Here is a 20141-nt window from a genome sequence, read left to right as displayed (position 1 = left end):
CCACCACCACATTCTCTGCCTTGAACCACCTAAAGGTGTCTGCAGGCTTTAGGAGGCACAGAATAGCCTGCCTAGTGCTTATGCCACAAGATGCTCCTTGTTGGTGTCGTTTGCTGTGTGTCCTCCTGTGTTAGGGGTTAGGGTGTGGTGGGGGAAGGGGCTTTCCCATGCCCTTGACCTGCATCCCTAGCCTACACACAGATGCCATACCTTAAGCTGGAAGTAATAGTCCTCGATCTGCTCCTCACTCAGGCTCACTGGCAGCCACCAGGTGCTTCAGTGTGTCACACAGATTGTGGCCCCTGTGCATGTCCCCAAGACATAGAGGTGGCCATGTACCTCCCTGCCAGCTGCTGCTGAAGGATGTCTTGATCGTGACCTGAACCAGAGGAGATGGTGGGTCCTAGCCCATGCTGCTGTGGCAGGAGGGGGCGGGGGTGGTCGACAAAGTTTGTAGTGAGGCCTGCTGGCCATGGGGAGGTGGGGAGGGGGCGCCATGGGTGGCAGGGTGAACACCCTCCCCACCAGGACTCTGCACAGGGACCAGGCTGAGCATGAGGGTGTGCACTGGCACCTGCCCAGCCCAGGNTCAGACTCAGTGCATAGTCCGAATTCATGGAAATTGGCGGGAGGTTCCCCCTACGGTGGTTGCTGTTCTGGCTGCCGCTGGCTGACCTGCTCCTCTTCCATCAGCAGCCGTTACCTTACTTCACTGCCATCCTGGGCGGGATGTGCCCCTGCAAGAGCATCACCGTGTCAGGCACAGTCCTGCCCAGTGCTCAGAGGTAAGTCTGGGCTCCCGGGGAAGAGAGCTACCCCAAGCTCATTCTAGCCTCTCCCCCTGGTTCTGGGCAGGCTGGGGAGAAGCAGGGCCCAGAGCTCAGTGGGCAGAGGAGACTCATGTGAGCTGCCTACCGCCAGGTTCCACATCAACCTGCGATCTGGGAGCGACATCGCCTTCCACCTGAACCCCCGTTTTGACCAAAACACCGTGGTCTGCAACACGCTGATCAATGGCTCTTGGGGGCCTGAGCAGTACTCCGTATCAAAAACAATGCCCTTCTCCAGAGGCCAGGGCTTCTCGGTAGGTGCTGCAGCCTGGAGCTCTGAGGGGCTCTGAGGGGCAGTTGAGGCGGGGGTGGGGGTGTCTGTGGGCCCCGGGGAGCGGCTGGGAGCTGAGGCCCCCGGGGTGAGGGCTGGGCCCAGAAGAAGAGAATGTGGTCACCAAATATTTGTTGTTATGGTTTTAGAATTACTGTCACCCATCGTGGGGGCAACTTTTCCCGAGAGTTTCCCCGTTCACCACAGGTGAAAGTAAACACTACCAAGACATTATCTGCTTAGAGAGGAGAGGTGGCCAGTTTCTCTGAGGAAAAAGGCCTGGAAGTGCTGGCCAGTTTGTCCGAGGAAAAAGGCCTTGAGTCCCTTTCTCCAAGGGCTTTTATTGGGTTGTGATACACAGGAATACAGGGCAGCAAGGATCAAACAGTAGATAACATTTCAAAGAAATCTGGGGGCTTAGTTTGAGTCAGAGTCTGTCAGGAAGAGGGTATGCAGAAACTTTAGGGTTTCCTGCTCAGACCCTTAACGTATGAATGAAAACACTCTTAGCAAAGCAGGTTTCACAGGATTTTGAGGAAGCCTTTGAGATGCCAGATTTTTTTCCAAGATCCACTCTAGCAAAGCAAGGAGCTGCACCCTCCCCATCAGTTATTCAGGCTTAACTGGATTAGAGCCAGGAAGCGCTTCTCCCAGAGGACGTGTGGACTCGGGCTATGTCACATAGCCAGGGGGCAAGGGTCCCTTGCTCGCTCTTTGTTGCAGCCCCCCAAGGCCTTCCATGATGGCCTCCCAAGTGGTTGAGTCTGGCCTAGGTTGCTCCTCGGTGTGAGGGGTCTTACCTATCATGGACATCTGACCGTGCTTTGGGGGCAGGGAGGAAACTGAGGCAGCATTTGCTACCAGAGATAAGCTTTGTCTCCTGTGGCTCACATTCCGGAGGTTGCTCGCTCATCCTTAGCCACGGAGGGTAGTTACAATTCCTGAAACCAGGCAGAGCGGTCCTCAACACCCCATACAGAGGTAGTGTTATCTGTTGTTCACAGGTGGGAAACAACTCAAGTTCAGGGTCCTCACCTGAGGTCACACAGCCAATAAGTGCCAAATCGAGCCCCAAATGAGGTGTCATTTATTTATTCATCCACTCACTCACTCATTCATTCATCACTCATGAGCTCTGTTACCAAGGCCACTTAGTGCAGGAAGTAGTCCAGGTGTTGGGGGAGGGGAGAGAGCCATGAAGCCAGCAGACAACTTCCTGCCCCTGAACTTCACAGCTGAGGTGGCAGAGAATCACTGCAGGTCACCACAGGTGCTTCGCTGAAAGCAGAAGAGCCTTCTACTGGGGAGGAGTGAGGCCTGATCAGGGGCCACACCAACTGAGTTGGGGACAGCTCTCAGAGGCCACAGTGCAGTGGAGGCCTCAGGGATAGAAGGAGACGCCCACAGAGCCCTGAGGGGTGCATTCCCGGAGATGTGGGAGGGTGCAGCTGTTACTGCAACAGTGAGGGTCACAGGCGGGGACTGTGCAGGAATGGGGAGTCGGGGAGGCTGGAGGCCGGGATAGCAGGTAGGGGTTCCCAACCCGACTACAGACTCAAATCACCCAGAGAGCCTGACATGGAAAAACCCAGGCCTGGCCCCGCCCTGGGCCAAGCAGAGAGAGCCTGGGAGTCTGTGTTTTAAATAGGCCCTGGGTAGCACACGACCCACATAAGGCCTTGAGGGCCACGGAAAGGCGTCTGGATTTTGACACAGGGAGTTGGAGTGTTTTGAGCCTGAGAGTCATCTCCTTCGACTCAGAGACACTGTGTGACTGTGAACAAGTGACGTGGCTGCTCCGAGCCTCCATTTTTCCATTGGGAAAATGGGACTAATAGCAACAGTGACCTCGGAGATGTGAGAGTGCACTGAGCCCGTGTTGGGCCAGGCTCAGCACAGAGCCCGGCCCACAGGAAGTGTGCTGCCTGGGCTGGGAGTTGTGGGGGGTGACGGTGTTTCCACACATGTGTTCCCACCACCTTGCAGAGAGTATTTGGGCCTAAAAGCCAAGTTAGGAGGGGCCACTGCAGGAGTGCCAGCCTGGAGCACTCCTGGGTGCGGGTACCAGGGACATGGGGGGTACAAGGCAGAGCCCCTGCCCCTGGAGGCTCAGGGTCCAGTGGGAGAGTGAGGATGGGGGTGGGGACAGGACCTGAGGGGGCTCCTGACTTGAGTAGCAGGGGTGAGGCGGTGGCAGAAGGCAGGGAAGCCCAGCTGGAGAGGGGTGAACCCTGAAAGGGGATGAGCAGTTCCCCATGTGGGCGAGGTGTGTGGTGGGGTGCCCGGGGGAAGGGCATTCTATGCCCGGGGAACAGAATATGTAAAAGGACGGGAAGGAGAGTGTGTCTGTGAAGAGTGAATCCCGTGTGATTGGATGTGAGCATGGGGCCTGCTTGATGGATGATAGTCAAAGGCAGGGAGAGGGAGGAGGCCCCAGCCTGCGTTTAGGTTTGCGGACTTTCCAAGTGCAGTGCGAATGACATGGCCGTCTGTCTGTCCAGGTGTGGATCATGTGTGAGGTCACTGGCTTCAAGGTGACAGTGAACGGTCAGCACCTGTTGGACTACAAACACCGTTTGATCGACCTGGTTGCCATCAACAACCTAGAAGTTGCAGGTGATGTCCAGGTGACCCACGTGCAAACATAGGTGGATTCCTGGCCCTGGGAACTCGGACTAGAGTCACGTCGCTGTCCGGATCTGCTCATCATCTCCACCTTCCTTGACCCTGTCCCTGTCCCTGCCCTGCTCTTCCCAGCCCTTCCCAATGTGCTGAGGATCTGGAGTGACCAGGTCCCTATGTGGCCCTTCTTCTGATTGCAGCCCCCCTGGGGAAGGGCTGCCTTCCCAGCTGGAAGGCAGCTGGCTGGCACTGCCTTCCTCAGCCTGGGGACCCCCTGGGGCTCCAGATGCCCAATCCTAACATCCAAGGAAGGGGAAGGTGTATTCAGGCGGGAGCCCCATGTTCTTTCCCCTGGGCACAAAGGGAGGGCCGTGGGCCTTCCCAAGCTCCCAGCCTACCCCTTGTCTTCCTTGGATCCCATTGTCCAGTGTCCATTCTAGTCCATATCGGGCTCAATCTACTAGCTGGTCACTCATAAGGGAGATGGTCTCCTCAGGTTTCCTCTTTCTCTAACATTTAACCCTTTCTTGTGTGATCACCAACCATCCCTCTCCAAGAAACTGACCCTGATTGACACCTGCTTGTCTCCACCAACACACAGGACCTTCTTTAGCTGGAAGCCCCCTTTTCCATTGTCCTTCAAATAAAGTGAGAAAGAAATATCCGTGGTGCCCCACGTACACAGGATGACTGTGGTTTATCAATTGTGTTGGAGACAGGTGGGTTTCTGAAATCGGGGAGGTCCTGGCCAAAGAGGGAGCCCAGGCTCACTTGGATGGGAGTGTCCTGACATTTCTGCTCTCAGTGGGTCCCCACACATCCCACAGGTGTGTGGGAGAAAGCAGCTGGACTCAGGCTCTTTGCAAGGAACATCTGACAGGAAGCTTGGTAACACAGTTGTAGCCAGGAGGCAGCCCCATGCTTCTGAGATGGGCCAAGGGCTGGGCGGGGGCCTGTGAGGGCCAGGGCAGGGCCAGGAAGCCAGAAGACAGGGCAGGTCATCTGTGGGGAGGAGCTGACCCAGAGGAGAGCTTGTTGGTGGTTGCACTGTGGGTCCCCCAGGGTTAGGGGGAGGCGGTGCTGGGGAAAGTGGCTCAGTGTGTGGGTCTGCCAGTCCCTGGGCCAGTGCAGGGGGACCCAGGTCTTGTCCCTGTGATGCCAACCCACCATGGTACTCCATCAAGAACCCAGGGCCTCAGGAATCAGGGCTCGGGCTCAAAGCCTAGTCACGGAGCCAGGAGTACCTACCGCACCTGAAAGTGAGTTTGAAATGAGGAATCATGGGCCCCGTCTCGCACTTCAATCAGAGTCTACATTGGAGAGACATCCAGTCAGTTACTGTGCAAGAGGCACTAGGCTAGGTGACAATGTCCTTGGCTACCTTTGTGCAAGCACCACTGGACGCTGCAGGTTGGTGTGTCCCCTCTTCCCCCACCACCCTATCTGAGTCGGGGGCCAGGGAGCCAGGGAAACACAGGTCAAACCCCAGCCAGAAGCCAATTTCACCTGACCAGCAGTCACCCCTGGCTGAGTGCCTTCCTTGTTCCCACTGGGAGAAGGACACATGGGTCAGTCCCCTGAGAAGCCTTCCCCATGAAAGACGTGTGACCTTCACACACTGCCAAGGTCTTGACTGTAGCCTGACCTCACCTGCCTTGTCATCCAGGTGCCAAATCATATTGGTCAAAATCTCATGGGGCAGTGGCCCCAGAGCAAAATGCAGAGGTTTTGTCAGAAGGTCGATATGGGCCATGTCTCCACTAACGAGCTGTCATCCCGGGCAGCATCGCACCCCTGCCCCCCCCACCCCTGTGAGAGGTACCTCTTGTGTGAGGCTGGGCTGAGGCCAGTGCTACCTCCCCCATCACTGGTTCTCAGATGTGCACCCCGTGTGCAGCCCTGGTACCCATTTCAGAGAAGCCACAGTGCCAAGCTGGGCCACCACCAGTGTTCAGATCCACATAACTCCGGGCTATTTTCTAGTCACACACACACACACACACACACACACACACACAACAGGCCTAAAATAAAATGCATTTCAAATAAATGCCTCCATCAAGAAGTCTTACAGGGAGGGTTTAAACGGCCCTCAGAGGCTGACTAGACTTTTTTTTTTTTTTTTTAATAGGAAAGCTTAAACAACATTGCCCTGGAAAAGGGTAGGGCTACAGACAGGGAAGTGCGATAGCTCCTCCTAGTGGTCCCTCACAGTGGTGCAATCAGGGGAAAAATTCATCCTCACCCACTGGCAAAGCCTGGCATTGCAGGCTATTCTCCAAGTACCAAGCCCCAATATTCCATTATCTGGGAAAGGGCGGGCTCAAAGGAGACAAGTGCTTGCACTCAGTCTAGGCTGCTACTTGCTAACAAGTCAAGCAAAGGGGCAGGGAGGTGGAGAAATAGGCCCACCGGCCTACACCCCAGAAAAGGAATTCTCTCAGTGTGTGTGGTCTGTGGGACCTCCGCTGTAATGCAGAACAGGGCACAAAGCCCTGGGCTCCCCAGTGACATGGAAGTCCAGGAATCCACAGGGGATGCCAGTGACTCCAGCCCTAGCCATGGAGCATTGGCTCTGGGATGAGCCCTGAGAGGACCAGTTCATAAGGGAGGGGCCAAGAGCCTGACCTGACTCCCCAGTGTTCTGGGCAAAGAGCCCTGGGACAGCAGAGCCCATCAGTGGGCTCCTGGCGGGAGCAGGGGTTGCCCTCCAGCCTTGCTGTGGTGGAGGGTAAATCCATCCTGAACAGCCTCTCCTGGGACATCTGTGAAGGGCCTTCAGCCCTTCAGCAGGCTGGGCTGCGGGGGTTGCTACTATAAACAGTTTTCTTCATCTGTCCACCCAATCATCACCTGAACCGGTCACCTGTAAACAATTTCCTAAGGACTCAGTGAATCCCACTTCGGCGAACCTCAGATACCCGAGCAGGGCAATAGGGAAGGCCTGATCCCGACGGAGATGGGCTCCTGCCACAGCTTGGCTCTATTTTTCTTCAAGGTGTGTTGCATCTTCTCACCCTTCAGGAGCCCGAGGTCTCCACACCTTGTGACTCACCAGCGAATTCCTAGAAATTTACGAACCTTCCGTGTAATTTCTGAAATGAAAAGAGGTTCCTTTATCACTCTGGATGCTGCTGGTTAAGCCAAAGTGTGCAATTATTTCCTTCATTAAGCCTTTTGCTAATTTGAGGATTTTCCCATTCTAGTCCAATAGGCTTCTACCCTCCCTGAAAAGGTGGCAACAGAGACTAGCAAGTATTTCCACATACTTGCTAGTCTCTGGGGGCTTTTTTTCTTTTGCCACACCACACATGTAGCAATGACTTTTCATAGGGCTTTGGAATTCCAGGACCTGGGAGCCACTGCTTAATGAGTCCCGTCCACTGTGCGTGGGCCCAGGCCCCTCCGTGACTGGCTCTGCTACCTGCCAGGCAGCGGTGAACGCCTTTCTCACTCTTCCTCCCCCCACTATCAGCTCCTTTTCAGCAAACCCCAGCTCTCACCTTTCTCTAAGTCTCAGTCGAGTATCCAGGGTCAGGTTGTGCCAAGTCCAGAACAGCTCCCAACGCCACTATCAAGGTCCCCTTGGCAGCCTCGTGGGCTGCTGTGCAGCCAGGTTAGTCCTCTGGCCGCTGAGGTGTCCTCTGCCCGATGCCCCAGGTGGAGCGTAACTGCCACCTCTAAAGGGTCCTGAACAACCTCTAATAGTTTTAAAATTTCTGCTGCGTCCTTTTCGCCCTTTATTGGAGGCTAATGGTTCTTGTTCCTTCCAGATGGAAGGGTGTGATTGCAAAATGAGGAAAGCTGACGTTGAGTCCATGCGCCCGTTCACTCTCCTTTCACGCAACCCTGGCAGGGCCCTGGTCAGAGCAGCCAGTTCGGTTTTTCTGAGCAGAGGCTCCTGGCGGCAAGGCCTCAGCCTCCACTGCTCCTTGGAGAGTCACAGCTGCGCACCCAGCCTCTCGGTTTCCTTCATCCATAGAGCTGCGTCCATCTGCACAGAGAGGCCGGTCTGCTTCTTCTAAGGGAGGGCCCTGTGCACCAGTTCTGCTGGAATCCGCTTCCTCAGTAATTTCCGCACCGCCAGGGACCAGCGCAGCCGAGTCAGGCTCTGGGAGAAGAGAGCAGGGTTTACCTGACCGTTTGAGGGGGACGTTGGGTTGTGGAGTAGAGATGCTGGGTCCTGCCCATTGTCTGGAGCCTCCCGTTCCCTTTCACTGCAGCATGCTCAGCACTTAGTGGGGGTGTGGGAACGGTGATAGGCTGTCCCAAGGAACACTTGAGCTTCCTGTAAGAGATCGCAGGTGGCAGTCCCAGGTCTCGAGCAGGCTGTCCTCCCCTAGACACTGTGATCTGGTCTCCCTGACCAGTAAGCCATTGGCTGCAAAATGTCACTAAGCATTTGGGTGAGGACAGTGGGGGCCACTCCCGGCCTTTCCTGAAGGTACACCTGAGAGGGCTTTAGTGGGTTTGGAAGCCCCCAGGCCCCTGCAGGGGCCAGGTGCCCTTTCAGGAATTCAAGAAGAATTCAAGAAGCCTGAGATCTCTCCTTTGTCCACTCCAAAGGCATCTACTCTGTTCATTTCAGAGTTTCCCAGGTTAACAGCTCTGATACAGAAATCAGAGCACATGCTCCAATTAAACATTGTATGTATTTATTTTTTAGAGAGAGGAGAAGGGAAGGACAAAGATAGGGAGAGAAATATCAATGTGTGGTTGACTTTTGCGCTCTCCGAACTGGGGCCCTCATCTGAAACCCAGGCATGAGCCCTGACTGGGAATCGAACTGGTGACCTGTTGTAGACCACTGTGCCTGGTTCTAGGGATTGTATCTTGACCTCTTATGGCTAAGGGGGAGGGAAGACCTTTGGAGTGTGAGCTGCAGGACACAAAGCCTGTCTCTGGTAGCAAACGCTGCCTCAGTTTCCTCTCCCTGCCCCCAAAGCTTGGTTGGAAGTCAATGACGGGTAAGACCCCTCACAGCAGAGGGCAACCTAAGCCAGACTCGATCACTTGGGAGGCCTTCATGGAAGGACTCGGGGGCTGCAACAAAGAGCAATGGACTCTCGCCCCCCAGCTTTGACAAAGCCTGAGTCCCCATGTTCTCTGGGAGAAGCGCTTCCTGGCTCTAATCCCCTTAAGCCTGAATACCTGATGGGGAGGGGTGCAGCTCCTTGCCTTGCTAGAGTGGGTCCTGGGGAAAAATCTGGCATCACAAAGACTTCCTGATAAACCTGTGAAGTCTGCTCTGCTAAGAGTGCTTTCATTCATGTGTTAAGGGTTCAAGCAGGAAACCCTAAAACTCTGTTCCTGACCGACTCTGACTCAGACTAAACCCTCAGATTTCTTTGAATTGTTATCTACTGTTTGATCCTTGCTGCCCTGTATTCCTGTGTATCAAACCCAATAAAAGGCCCTGGAGGAGGGGGCTCAAGGCCTTTTTGTCCTCAGAGAAACTAGCCGCTGCTGGCCTTTTTCCTCTGGGAAAATGGCCACTTTTCCTCCCCAGGCAGAGCACATCACGTCTCCGTCATGATTACTTTCATCCATGGCACACGGGGGGACTTGCGAGGAATGTCGCTCCCACAGTGACCCTTGGGTTTGTAGACCTGTGCTCAATCCACTGACCTACAGCAGTCAGGGACACATGGTTAGGATGGGCGGGGCAGGACAAAAGGGCAGCCTGACCACAACCCCAAACCCAGGGCTGACGTCCAATCAGAGAGCCGCGAGGGCCGGCTTTGCCAACCGGACATCTGCGTAGCAGCCTGAGTCCAAGGGAAAAACCACTGGTGCTGTATCGCCACTTTGTTCAGAGGGGACCAGTCCTCAGCTCCCACGGGGAGCCAACGAAAATAACACCCCATTTTCCCTATTCACATGGCGACTTGCCCATCCCACTCTGCGGACCGGGGAACCTCGCCCAGGCACACCTACCCCAATAAAGATCTATATTGCCTAACTTTGTGGCTGATTTGCATTTCTTCCTCGGCGGAGCCTGAGAAAAACTTTCACATATGTACGTACCATTTGTTCATCTAGTCATCCATGGATGGACACTTGTGTTGTCACAGTTTCTCAGCTCTGGAGAATAATGCTACTGGAAACATGGTGTACGAATAGATCTTCAAGCCCCAGCTTTCAGTTACTTAGGGTTTATATCCAGGAGCAGAATTGCTGGATCATTTTCTGGTAATTCCAGGCTTAGCTTCTCAGGGAACTACCATGCTCTTCTGTTGCCTAGGCCTCAGCCAACTGGGGCCCACTGGTCATGGCCTGGGGCACTCACTCGGCCCATCCCACCTGTGGGGAGCCCCCACACACGTGTCCCCCACCGGAGCCAATGTGGTGACTGAACCCGCCCTTGGGGTTCTTACCAGGACAGCAAGATGCACCTCAGCAGCAGTTGTCAGGGAGCTTGGGAAACACAAGGTTCCTTACTGACAGGTCCTGCTGGCTCATGGGAAGGTTCCAGGAGAGAGAGAGAGGTCAGGGTCCTGGAGTTCTGCCTTCATTGGGGTCCAAGGCAGGGGTGCCTCGGTGGGAATTAGGGTGCAGGAAGGGGACCCCACATGGGGTCACTCATGAGGTCAGTTATCTAGGTCACCCAAGGCTTTCTACAGGGCAACTTAATGGGTGGGAGAATCCTTATCTAACTGTTTAGCCAGAAGCTGCTACATGGCTGGCAACATGCGATACGGTTGAAATGGGGGCCTTAATGTCAGGCACTTACATTACTGTCAAAAAAGCCAGCACCAGGCACTCACACTACAGGTTTCTTTTTTCTTTCTGTGTGTGGGCGTGTGTGTATTACCTATGAGAAATCACGAGAAGACAGTGAGCTAATAGCAAAATAGGGGTTTATTAAAAGCAGGGCTCTTGGGGGTGAGGGGGGGAAGCAGTCAAGCTGAGGTCAGTTCCCAGCTCAGACCAATTCCCACCGGGGGGGTCCGTGCAGGGTTTTTGGAGAAAGCGGACTGCGCACTGTGGGGAAGTAGTCTTGTAGACTGGTGACTTTCACCTGCTCTACTTTTCTCTCATGGGGTGTTTCTGTCCCGCAGCTCTCGAGTTCCTGGACTTGGTCCCGTGGCTTTCTACCTCTGGTTCTGGGAACTGTCCTGTCCCTGACCGATTACTTGGGTGCTGTCCCCCCGCCCTTGTCTGTTTGTTCCGATATCATGTCTTGCTGGTTGTGGTGCCCTATGCAAGGTCAGACCAGACTGTCATTACCAAGAAATGGTTTATCCTGCTTGCAGTAGCCTTTTGTGAATTGCATCAAATCGTGCTGGTTTGTTTCTTTGTTTTTGCCATTTAAACATTGTTACACAATCCTATGCTGAATGACATGCTCATTAAAAGGAAAGCAAAAATAAAAATTGATGCCCTTAATTACCAGATTTGTTGTGTAAAGGGGAAGAAAAAGGTGGAGAAGAAAGGGTTACTTTTTAAAATTTTTAATATATTTCATGGATTATGCCATTACAGTTGTCCCATTTCTTTCTCTTCATTCCCCTCCACCTTGCACACCCCCTCCCCCCTTTTAGTTCATGTCCATGTGTCTCAAGTTCTTTAGCTTCTACACTTCTCACACTACTCTTGCCCTCTCTTTATTTTCTCCCCACCATCTGTGCTATTTATTCTCTGTACCTTCTCCCCCCTTCTCCTCCTCCCACTCTCCTGTTGCTAACCCTCCATGTGATCTCCATTTCTGTGGTTCTGTTCCTGTTCTAGTTGTTTGCTTAATTTGCTTTTGTTTTTGTTTTAGGTGTGGTTGTTAATAATTGTGAGTTTGCTGTTTTTTATCTTCTTTTTCTTAGATAAGTCCCTTCAACATTTCATATAATAAGGGCTTGGTGATTATGAACCTTGAACTTGACTTTATCTGAGAAGCACTTTATCTGCCCTTCCATTCTAAATGAAAGCTTTGCTGGATAGGGCAGTCTCGGATGTAGGTCTTTGGATTTCATGACTTGGAATACTTCTTTCCAGCCCCTTCTTGACTCTAAGGTCTCTTTTGAGAAATCCACTGACAGTCTGATGGGAACTCCTTTGTACGTAACTGTCCCCTTATCTCTTGCTGCTTCTAGGATTCTCTCCTTTATTTTATCTTGGGTAACATAATTATGATATTCGTATGTGTTCTCCTTCTTGGGTCCAACTTCCTTGGGACTCTCTGAGCTTCCTGGATTTCCTGGAAGTCTATTGCCTTTGCCAGATTGTGGAAGTTCTCCTTTATTATTTGTTCAAATAAGTTTTCTACTTGTTGCTCTTCCTCTTCCCCTTCTGGTACCCTTATAACTCAAATGTTGGAATGTTTAATGATGTCCTGGAGGTTCCTAAGCCTCTCCTTATTTTTTTGAATTCTTATTTCTTCCTTCTTTTCTGTTTGGTTGTTTCTTTCTTCCTTCTGGTCCACTCCATTGATTCGAGTCCCAGTTTCCTTTCCATCACTATTGGTTCCCTGTGCATTTTCCTTCATTTCACTTAGCGTAGCCTTCATTTTTTCATCTAATTTGCAACTAAAATTAATCAGTTCTGTGAGCATCCTGATCACCAGTGTTTTGAACTGTGCATCTGCTAGGTTGGCTATCTCTTGGTCACTTAGAATTATTGGCTCTGGGACTTTGATTTGTTCCTCTGATTGAGCCATTTTTGGTCAGGTCATGCCTGTCATGTATGAGGGGCAGAGCCTTAGGTGTTCATGAGGACAGGGCAGCCCAGTAGCTGGGTTGTGATGCTGTATGTGGGGGCGGGGTCAGAGAGGAGCAATGGAGTTTGTTCTGCTTTCTCAAATTTTGGTCCCCTCTGCCACTTCCCACAAGCAAATTGGATCCTTCTGGTGCTGATTCTCGGGTGGGTGAGCTTGTCTACATTCTAGGACCCCGTGGGTTTCTCCAACAAACTCTCCCGGCACCTCAGCCGCTGCAAGTGTTTTCAGTCGGTGCTTTTAGGCTTTGTTCCCATTGCTGGGGCCCTGGGCTTTGTGGTGTGTCTCACTGCTTGATTTTTGCCTGGTTTATCTGCGAGTGAACGTGTGTCCCTGGTCAGGCAGCCGCCTTGCATGACTCACTGGGTTTGCTCACTTCCTCCCCGCGCCCTGGTGGCCAACCACCACCTTTTCCTACCCGAACCCCTCTAGGCCGTCCACCAACTCCGCCCCTCTTACCGGTCTGGGTGAATGGTTCATTGTTGTCAGACTTCAGTACAGTTCAATCTTCTGACTGTTCTGGTTGTGTTTTTGTTTCTAAATCTTTGTTGTTCTTAAATTTGGTTGTATGAGGAGGTACAGTGTTTCCACCTACACCTCCATCTTGGCCGAAAGTGGAAGGGGTTTCCTAAAAGCATTTTCACAAGGGTCACATTTTCCCCTTAAAAGGGAGAGACTGCGAAACACAGATGAAATAACTGGAAGGGAAACATTCACGAAACGGAACTGGACAGAACCCCCAACGACGTGGCCGACTGCGCTGAGACCACACTGAGGGGCCAGGCTCCCTAGAGCAGCACCCCACGCTCCCTCCCAGGGTCCCACTGGGACCCCAACAGGCTTTGAGTTCAGACAGAATTCGAGATCCCAGTGAACTCAGCTGTGCCCAGAACCCAGGGGCATCTTCCCTGTCCTCCCCATGGCTCCTGAGGTCTCGTAGCCAGGGTTCCTACCTGTGGAAAAGGGGCAAGGTTGTGAGGGGGGGACCCACACCAGCCTCAAAACCTCCCCCTCACAAACCACAGTGTGTACAGTACATAGTAATTGTGTATTACACAGTCTCTGTGAGCGCTGACCTGATGCACAGTGTGACTTGGGAAAGAGCAACACACACAGTGGGAGACAACACTGACCTCTCTAGGGGACTTCTCTTGGTTCCTGTGCCCAAGTCCCTCTAGTCCCCCTACCAAGGAGAAATACTAGGTCCTCCAGGGCATCTCAGCCCACCTCCGAGGGTCAAGGTAGCTCTGGCAGGGTCAGGCCCAGTTCTCCTTTTCCTTCCTGACAGCACCCAGGACCCTGCAAGCACCGAAGACCAAGCTGCTGGCTGAAGGGAAGACACTCATTCCATTTCAAGTGCTGAGCCTAAGAAATGGTCATCAGCAGCCAGGCTGGGTCCCGACCAAAGGGACAGACAGATGGGAAGAAACCGTGTGCCCATGGGAGGAGCAGGGGATGGGGAAGAGAACGGAGGGAGGTGGGCGTGCAGAGGACCTGTGCAGGGCAGGCTGGAGAAGGTGGGAACACTTGAGGGGACTTGGGTCAGGAGGGGCCTTAGATCCAGGGGAAGAGTCTGTGGCATAATGGAGACAGGAAGGAGCCCACCCCTTCCCCTTCTCTCCTCACTGGAGGCCCCAGGACCCTTTCCCAAGGGCCAGATGCCAATCTCAGCTCTAGAACAGCCTCTTGAGGACTGAGCTCTCCCAAACCAAAGAGGGGGTCTGATCCCAGCCCAGGGCTCCATGACATCACATTTGGCATAGCGGCCCCTCCCCCACCCCCACTGAAATGCCCACTAACAGTGCAAAGGGCTCTTCCTCCACATCCTGGTCAACATTTCTCCCTTTCTGGTGAGTGGCAGACACACGCTTTGAACAGCTCTGTCTGATACGGACACCATATGTTGTGGCTGCGATGAACAAATTCACATGGACTGCAAAAGTCCTGTGGAGAAACAGGGACGGCATGGCCACTCTCTGAGTGAGGTAGCACCCAGATCCTTGCCTGGAGAGGGTTTTATTGCTTTCAAGTAGCACACATCAAAGAAGGTTCTCGCTCATTATGCTCAGGTGTGCTGTGGGAGATTACCTTTTACAGATAGCAAAGGAAAGGATGTTGCTGATTTCTTCCTTCAAATAATACTCAAAGAACTATGAGGGCTTATTGTGAGTCAGGGTCGGGTAGCTAAAGGGCCACAAATCTTTAGGAAACAAACTCATATTATGCTTGGACTCTTATCATTTAAATTGAGAGTATTAGCCAAGCAGGTTTCACAGGCTTTTATGCATTCTTTCTTAGGCCTGTTGGCCCAGGGGATCTGCCTGTTCCTGCCAGGGCTGTACCACCCTCCAGTGTTGTTTCAGGCTTAAGTCAGGCAGCCAAGAGATCAGGAGACTTATCCTAGACAGCATGAGGGCTCAGGCTGTATCAAAACCAAGGGGTGAGGGTCCATCAACTCTGTTTTTATAGACCCCCATGTCCTTCCCTGAGGGCCTCTTTGTGACCGTGCCTATCTTAGGTCATCCCTCCCTTCAGGAATCTTACCCATCACTGGCTAAGCAGTCATCTACCTGGGGCCAAGCAGGGTGAAGTAAAAGGGGGCAGAGGTGGTGCCCCTACTGGGAAGATAGGTTTGTTTCCTTACTGGCTTATGGTCCCAAGACCTCTTACTCAGCCTTAACTATGGGGGTTACAACTTCTGAAAGCAAGCAGGGTGGTTCCCGAAACCTCCTTCTTTTTGTGTGTGAATGCAACTATAGTTGTTAAGCCTGTGAAACCTACTATTTGCTGTTCCCGAATGAGATCTCAAGGAAACCACCTCCATATACATCGTAAAGCACAAATAAGGAGAAAGATAAGGAAGCACCCAAGGGTTGCCAGGACCCAAACCCAAAAACTCAGTCCACAGACCAGTTCTTAGGGTCTAACAACTGTAGATTATCGTGGAGGGTCTGGGACACCTTCTGTTCAGTAAGGCGTGTGTTGTCACTGAGCTGCTGGTGGGGCTCCAGCTGGAGCTCATCAGTCTGTCCTCTGAGACTGGTAGAGGATGCACCCTCCACTCAATGACAAGTATCTGCCCAGGAATGGGCTGAAGTTCCATTTCAGGGGGGTGACACACAGCTTAGAGATGTCTGGATCCGGGGAGTCCAATGGAGCAGAGGTGGGTTGAGGGTGGGGTAGCCATGATAGGGCTTCACCCTCGTGGCCTGCAGCTCCGAAGGTCCTTCTGGAGAGGAAACACAAGCATACCCTCTTCCCCAAGTTAATAGTTCAACTGGGCCTTCCCATCTTCCTTCCCCTAATGGGTCTTTGTAGAAGACCAGAGGCTGCGGGCCTGCAGGATTGTTTTGCACAACGTGTTTGTCTACGGGCGATTTTAAGTTATTATCACAATTCAAAAAATTTTATGTATATATTGGTAGCATGGTTAAATTCCTGTGGAATATTTTTTACTCCCCCCCCACTTTTTTTCAAATAATGTTTTAAAGGTCTGGTGAGCCCTTTCAACAATTGCTTGACCCGTAGGGCTACAGGGGATACTTGTTTTATGCCAAATTCCCCATTTTTCTAAGAAGGCCTGAGTGGCTTGTGCAATGTATCCGGACCATTATCAGTCTTGATTTCTCGTGGATGGCCTGCATGGCTGAAGACCTCCCGCCAATGAGCTCTAACATTCTTTGCCGATTCCCTAGTGAGGGGAGTGGTGTGTAGAACACCCAAGTAAGTGTCTGCTTGGAAAAACAGGGCCCCTGCTGTTTCTGCAAGCTGCAATGAGTTTATTACCTTATGGCTCTCAGGACCTGGTAGTTGCTAGGTCCAGGATTAACATCTGTTTGCCAACTCATTCCAGGTTGCAACCCTCTGGGGTTACTGCTGAGAGTAGGGTGACTTGCATTCCCCACTGAGTGAGGAGACCATGGCCCCAAATACTAAGGGGCATAGGCAAAACATATGCTCAAACTTTCCCTACCTGGCCTTCTGGCCATAATATCTAGAGACCACATATTTTTGTGGGGCTGAAAAGTACCCCCTATCCCAGGTATAGAAATGTAAACAAAATAGAAATCCCTTTCTGGAAATAAGCAGGCTGGCAGCCTCTTGAAGCATGGGGTCTAGTGTCCCTTACCTCAGAGATGACTTGGCTGGAACTACCCTTTGTGATGGGCTGTCTGTGCCAGTTCTAAGTCTGTTGCTAGGCGCTGGCCAAGGCAAGGCCCCGGGAGGTGGACCCTGCACACCAGGATCCACCCTAGGTGCCGGGCACCAGGGAAGTTTGCTCCAGTGTGTGCGGGAGGAGTGGGTTGTGAGGGGGACCAATCCCACTCTGCTGCTGCTGCCCACCCCTGTTGGAAAGACCTGACCCCATGGTGCTATGAGTGTACACACACTGGCTCCCCAGCTGAGCTCACCAGGCACAGCCGTGATGCCCACCGCAGCTGGGGCGACCAAAAAGAGGACCTTTTCAGTGAGAATTGGGGTGGACATATGAAGGAAACTGTTCATAGTAGCAACCCCCATAGCCCAGGCTGCTAAGGGCTAAAGGCCCCTCAACAGCTGTCCCAGGAGAGGCTGTTCAGGATGGATTTACCCTCCACCACAGCAAGGCTGGAGGGCCACCCCTGCTCCCGCCAGGAGCCCACTGATGGGCTCTGCTGTCCCAGGGCTCTTTGCCCAGGACCCTGGGGAGTCAGGTCAGGCTCTTGGGCCCTCCCTTATGAACTGGTCCTCTCAGGGCTCATCCCAGAGCCAATGTTCCATGGCCAGAGCTGGGGTCACTGGAGCCCAGTGGACTCCTGGACTTTCATGTCACAGGGGAGCCCAGGGCTTGGTGCCCTGCTCTGCATTACAGCGGAGGTCCCATAGATCACCTGCACTGAGAGAATCCCTTTTCTCGGGTGTTGGTAGGTGGGCCTCAGGGCCCTGGATAGAGCAAGTGGCTTCATGGGCGCCTCTTTGAAGCATGTGAATCCAGAGTACATCAGGGAGCCCCACTGGACCATCAGCTCCTGGAGGGCGGGGGTGTGACCAGCATTCCTCTCTCCAGCCTAGTCCTGGGCTGGACAGGTGCCAGTGCACACCCTCATGCTCAGCCTGGTCCCTGTGCAGAGTCCTGGTGGGGAGGGTGTTCACCCTGCCACCCATGGCGCCCCCTCCCCACCTCCCCATGGCCAGCAGGCCTCACTACAAACTTTGTCGACCACCCCCGCCCCCTCCTGCCACAGCAGCATGGGCTAGGACCCACCATCTCCTCTGGTTCAGGTCACGATCAAGACATCCTTCAGCAGCAGCTGGCAGGGAGGTACATGGCCACCTCTATGTCTTGGGGACATGCACAGGGGCCACAATCTGTGTGACACACTGAAGCACCTCGTGGCTGCCAGTGAGCCTGAGTGAAGAGCAGATCGAGGACTATTACTTCCAGCTTAAGGTATGGCATCTGTGTGTAGGCTAGGGATGCAGGTCAAGGGCATGGGAAAGCCCCTTCCCCCACCACACCCTAACCCCTAACACAGGAGGACACACAGCAAACGACACCAACAAGGAGCATCTTGTGGCATAAGCACTAGGCAGGCTATTCTGTGCCTCCTAAAGCCTGGAGACACCTTTAGGTGGTCCAAGGCAGAGAATGAGGGTTACAGAGTCTCAGTCAGAGTCAAGTGCAGTCTAAGCATGGCAGTCAGGAAGGCAGATGGCTGGGCCATGTGTGTGTGGAAGGGAAGCTGGGAGAACGCAGGACCCTGGTTCCAGCCTGGACCCGATGAGTGAGAGGGGGCTGCACCAGCAGAGCTGACATGAGCTTTCTGTTTTCCCTTGAAGAACCAGAGCGCTCTCATGAAGACATCTTTGGAGCTGTATTTCCCTACAAGGTGAAAGAGGATGGGGCAGCAGGAAGCCTAGCGAGCCCACAGCTGCAACAGCCCGCAGGAAGTTGAAGCTACTGCTACAGAATTCCAGATGGTCCCAATTCTCCATTCTCTGAGGCCACAGGGAGATAATGGGAAATTATATCTCCAAGCCACACATCCTATTTCTCCACCTCCCTGCCCCTTTGCTTGACTTGTTACCAAGTAGCAGCCTGAACTGAGTGAAACGTCTTGTCTCCTTTGAGCCCGCCGTTCCTTGAGTACTGGAATATCAGGGCGTCCTTGATATGTGGAGAATAAACCAGCAATGCCAGGCCTGGCCAGTGGGTGAGGATGAATTTTTCCCCTGATTGCACCACTGTGAGGGACCACTAGGAGGAGCTGTCCCACCTCTCTGTCTGTAGCCCTACCCTTTTCCAGGGCAATGTTGTTTAAGCTTTCCTATTAAAAAAAAAGAGTCTAGTCAGCCTCGGAGGGCCATTTAAACCCTCCCTGTAATACTTCTTGATGGAGGCATTTATATGAAATGCATTTTATTTTAACCACGTTGTGTGTGTGCTTGTGTGTGTCACAAGGAAACAGCCCTGAGTTATATAGAGCTGGACACTGGTGGTGGCCCAGCTTGGCACTGCGGCTTCTCTGAGACGGGTACATGGGCTGCACACGGGGTGCTCGTCTGGAAACCTGCGATGGGGGAGGGAGCACTGGCCTCAGCCCAGCCTCACACAGGAGGCACCTCCCATGGTTGGGGGAGCAGGGGTGTGGTGCTGCCCAGGATGCCAGCTGTTCAGCGGAGACACCATGGACATCGGCCTTCTGACAAACCTGCTGCATTTTGTCTGGGGCCACTGCTTCATGAGACATTGGCCAATATGATTTGGCACCTGGATGACAAGGCAGGTGAGGTCAGGCTACAGTCGAGGCCTTGGCAGTGTGTGAAGGACAAAAGCCTTCCATGGGGAAGGATTTTCAAGGGACTGACTCATGTGTCTTTCTCCCAGAGGGAGCGAGGAGGGCACTCAGCCAGGGGTAAGTGACGATCTGGTGAAATATGGCTTCTGGCTGGGTTTGGCCTGTGTTTCCCTGGCTCCCTGGCCCCCACTCAGATGGGATGGTGGGGGAAGAGAGGACAAGCCAACCTGTGGTGTGCTGGCATTGCTTGGCACAGTGGTCACCTAGCCCAGTGTCTCTTGCATGCTAACCTGAAGACTAAACACCTGGGATATCTCTCCAATTCACCCAAGATTCCTCATTTAAACCAGCTTTCAGGTGCGGTAGGTACTCCTGGCTCCATGACTAGGCTTTGAGCCCGAGCCCTGATTCCTGAGGCCCTGGGTTCTTGATGGAGTACCATGGTGGGTTGGCATCACGTGGACAATATCTGGGTCCCCCTGCACTGGCCCAGGGACTGGCAGACCCACACACTGAGCCACTTTCCCCAGCACCGCCTCCCCCTAACACTGGGGGACCCACAGTGCAACCACCAACAAGCTCTCCTCTGGGTCAGCTCCTCCCCACAGATGACCTGCTCTGCCCTCTGGCTTCCTGGCCCTGCCCTGGCCCTCACAGGCCCCCGCCCAGCTCTTGGCCCATCTCAGAAGCATGGGGCTGCCTCCTGGCTACAACTCTGTTACCAAGCTTCCTGTCAGATGTTCCTTGCAAAGAGCCTGAGTCCAGCTGCTTTCTCCCACACACCTGTGGGTTGTGTGTGGACCCACTGAGAGCAGAAATGAATCAGGACACTCCCATCCAAGTGAGCCTGGGCTCCCTCCTTGGCCAGGACCTCCCCGATTCCAGAAATTCAAGTGTCTCCAACACAACTGATGAACCACTATCATTCTGTG

At 53.3% G+C, this 20141-nt stretch overlaps 1 protein-coding gene across 1 annotated transcript; it reads left to right on the top strand.

The window, feature by feature from the left end:
- The first annotated feature begins 702 nt into the window (after nucleotides 1-702).
- Nucleotides 703-4391, top strand: LOC119003613 (galectin-5-like). Its single transcript, XM_037070071.1, has 3 exons — nucleotides 703-785; nucleotides 922-1084; nucleotides 3603-4391. The coding sequence occupies exons 1-3, from the start codon at nucleotides 730-732 to the stop codon at nucleotides 3747-3749; spliced, it is 366 nt and encodes a 121-aa protein (XP_036925966.1). The 5' UTR covers nucleotides 703-729; the 3' UTR covers nucleotides 3750-4391.
- Nucleotides 4392-20141: the final 15750 nt, after the last annotated feature.

This window comes from Sturnira hondurensis, unplaced genomic scaffold (assembly GCF_014824575.4).
Source record: "Sturnira hondurensis isolate 20B ecotype Veracruz unplaced genomic scaffold, ASM1482457v3 Scaffold0018728, whole genome shotgun sequence".
Lineage (NCBI taxonomy): Eukaryota > Metazoa > Chordata > Mammalia > Chiroptera > Phyllostomidae > Sturnira > Sturnira hondurensis.
Note: the sequence above shows the minus strand (reverse complement) of the source record. Positions and strands in the feature narration are given on the sequence as shown.

Excerpts from the sequence above, each read along its gene's own strand:
- LOC119003613 (XM_037070071.1), top strand. The coding sequence starts at position 730 with ATGTGCCCCTGCAAGAGCATCACCGTGTCAGGCACAGTCCTGCCCAGT. Across the intron at positions 786-921 it reads GTCCTGCCCAGTGCTCAGAG|GTTCCACATCAACCTGCGAT; the intron begins GTAAGTCTGGGC and ends GCCTACCGCCAG. Across the intron at positions 1,085-3,602 it reads CCAGAGGCCAGGGCTTCTCG|GTGTGGATCATGTGTGAGGT; the intron begins GTAGGTGCTGCA and ends CTGTCTGTCCAG.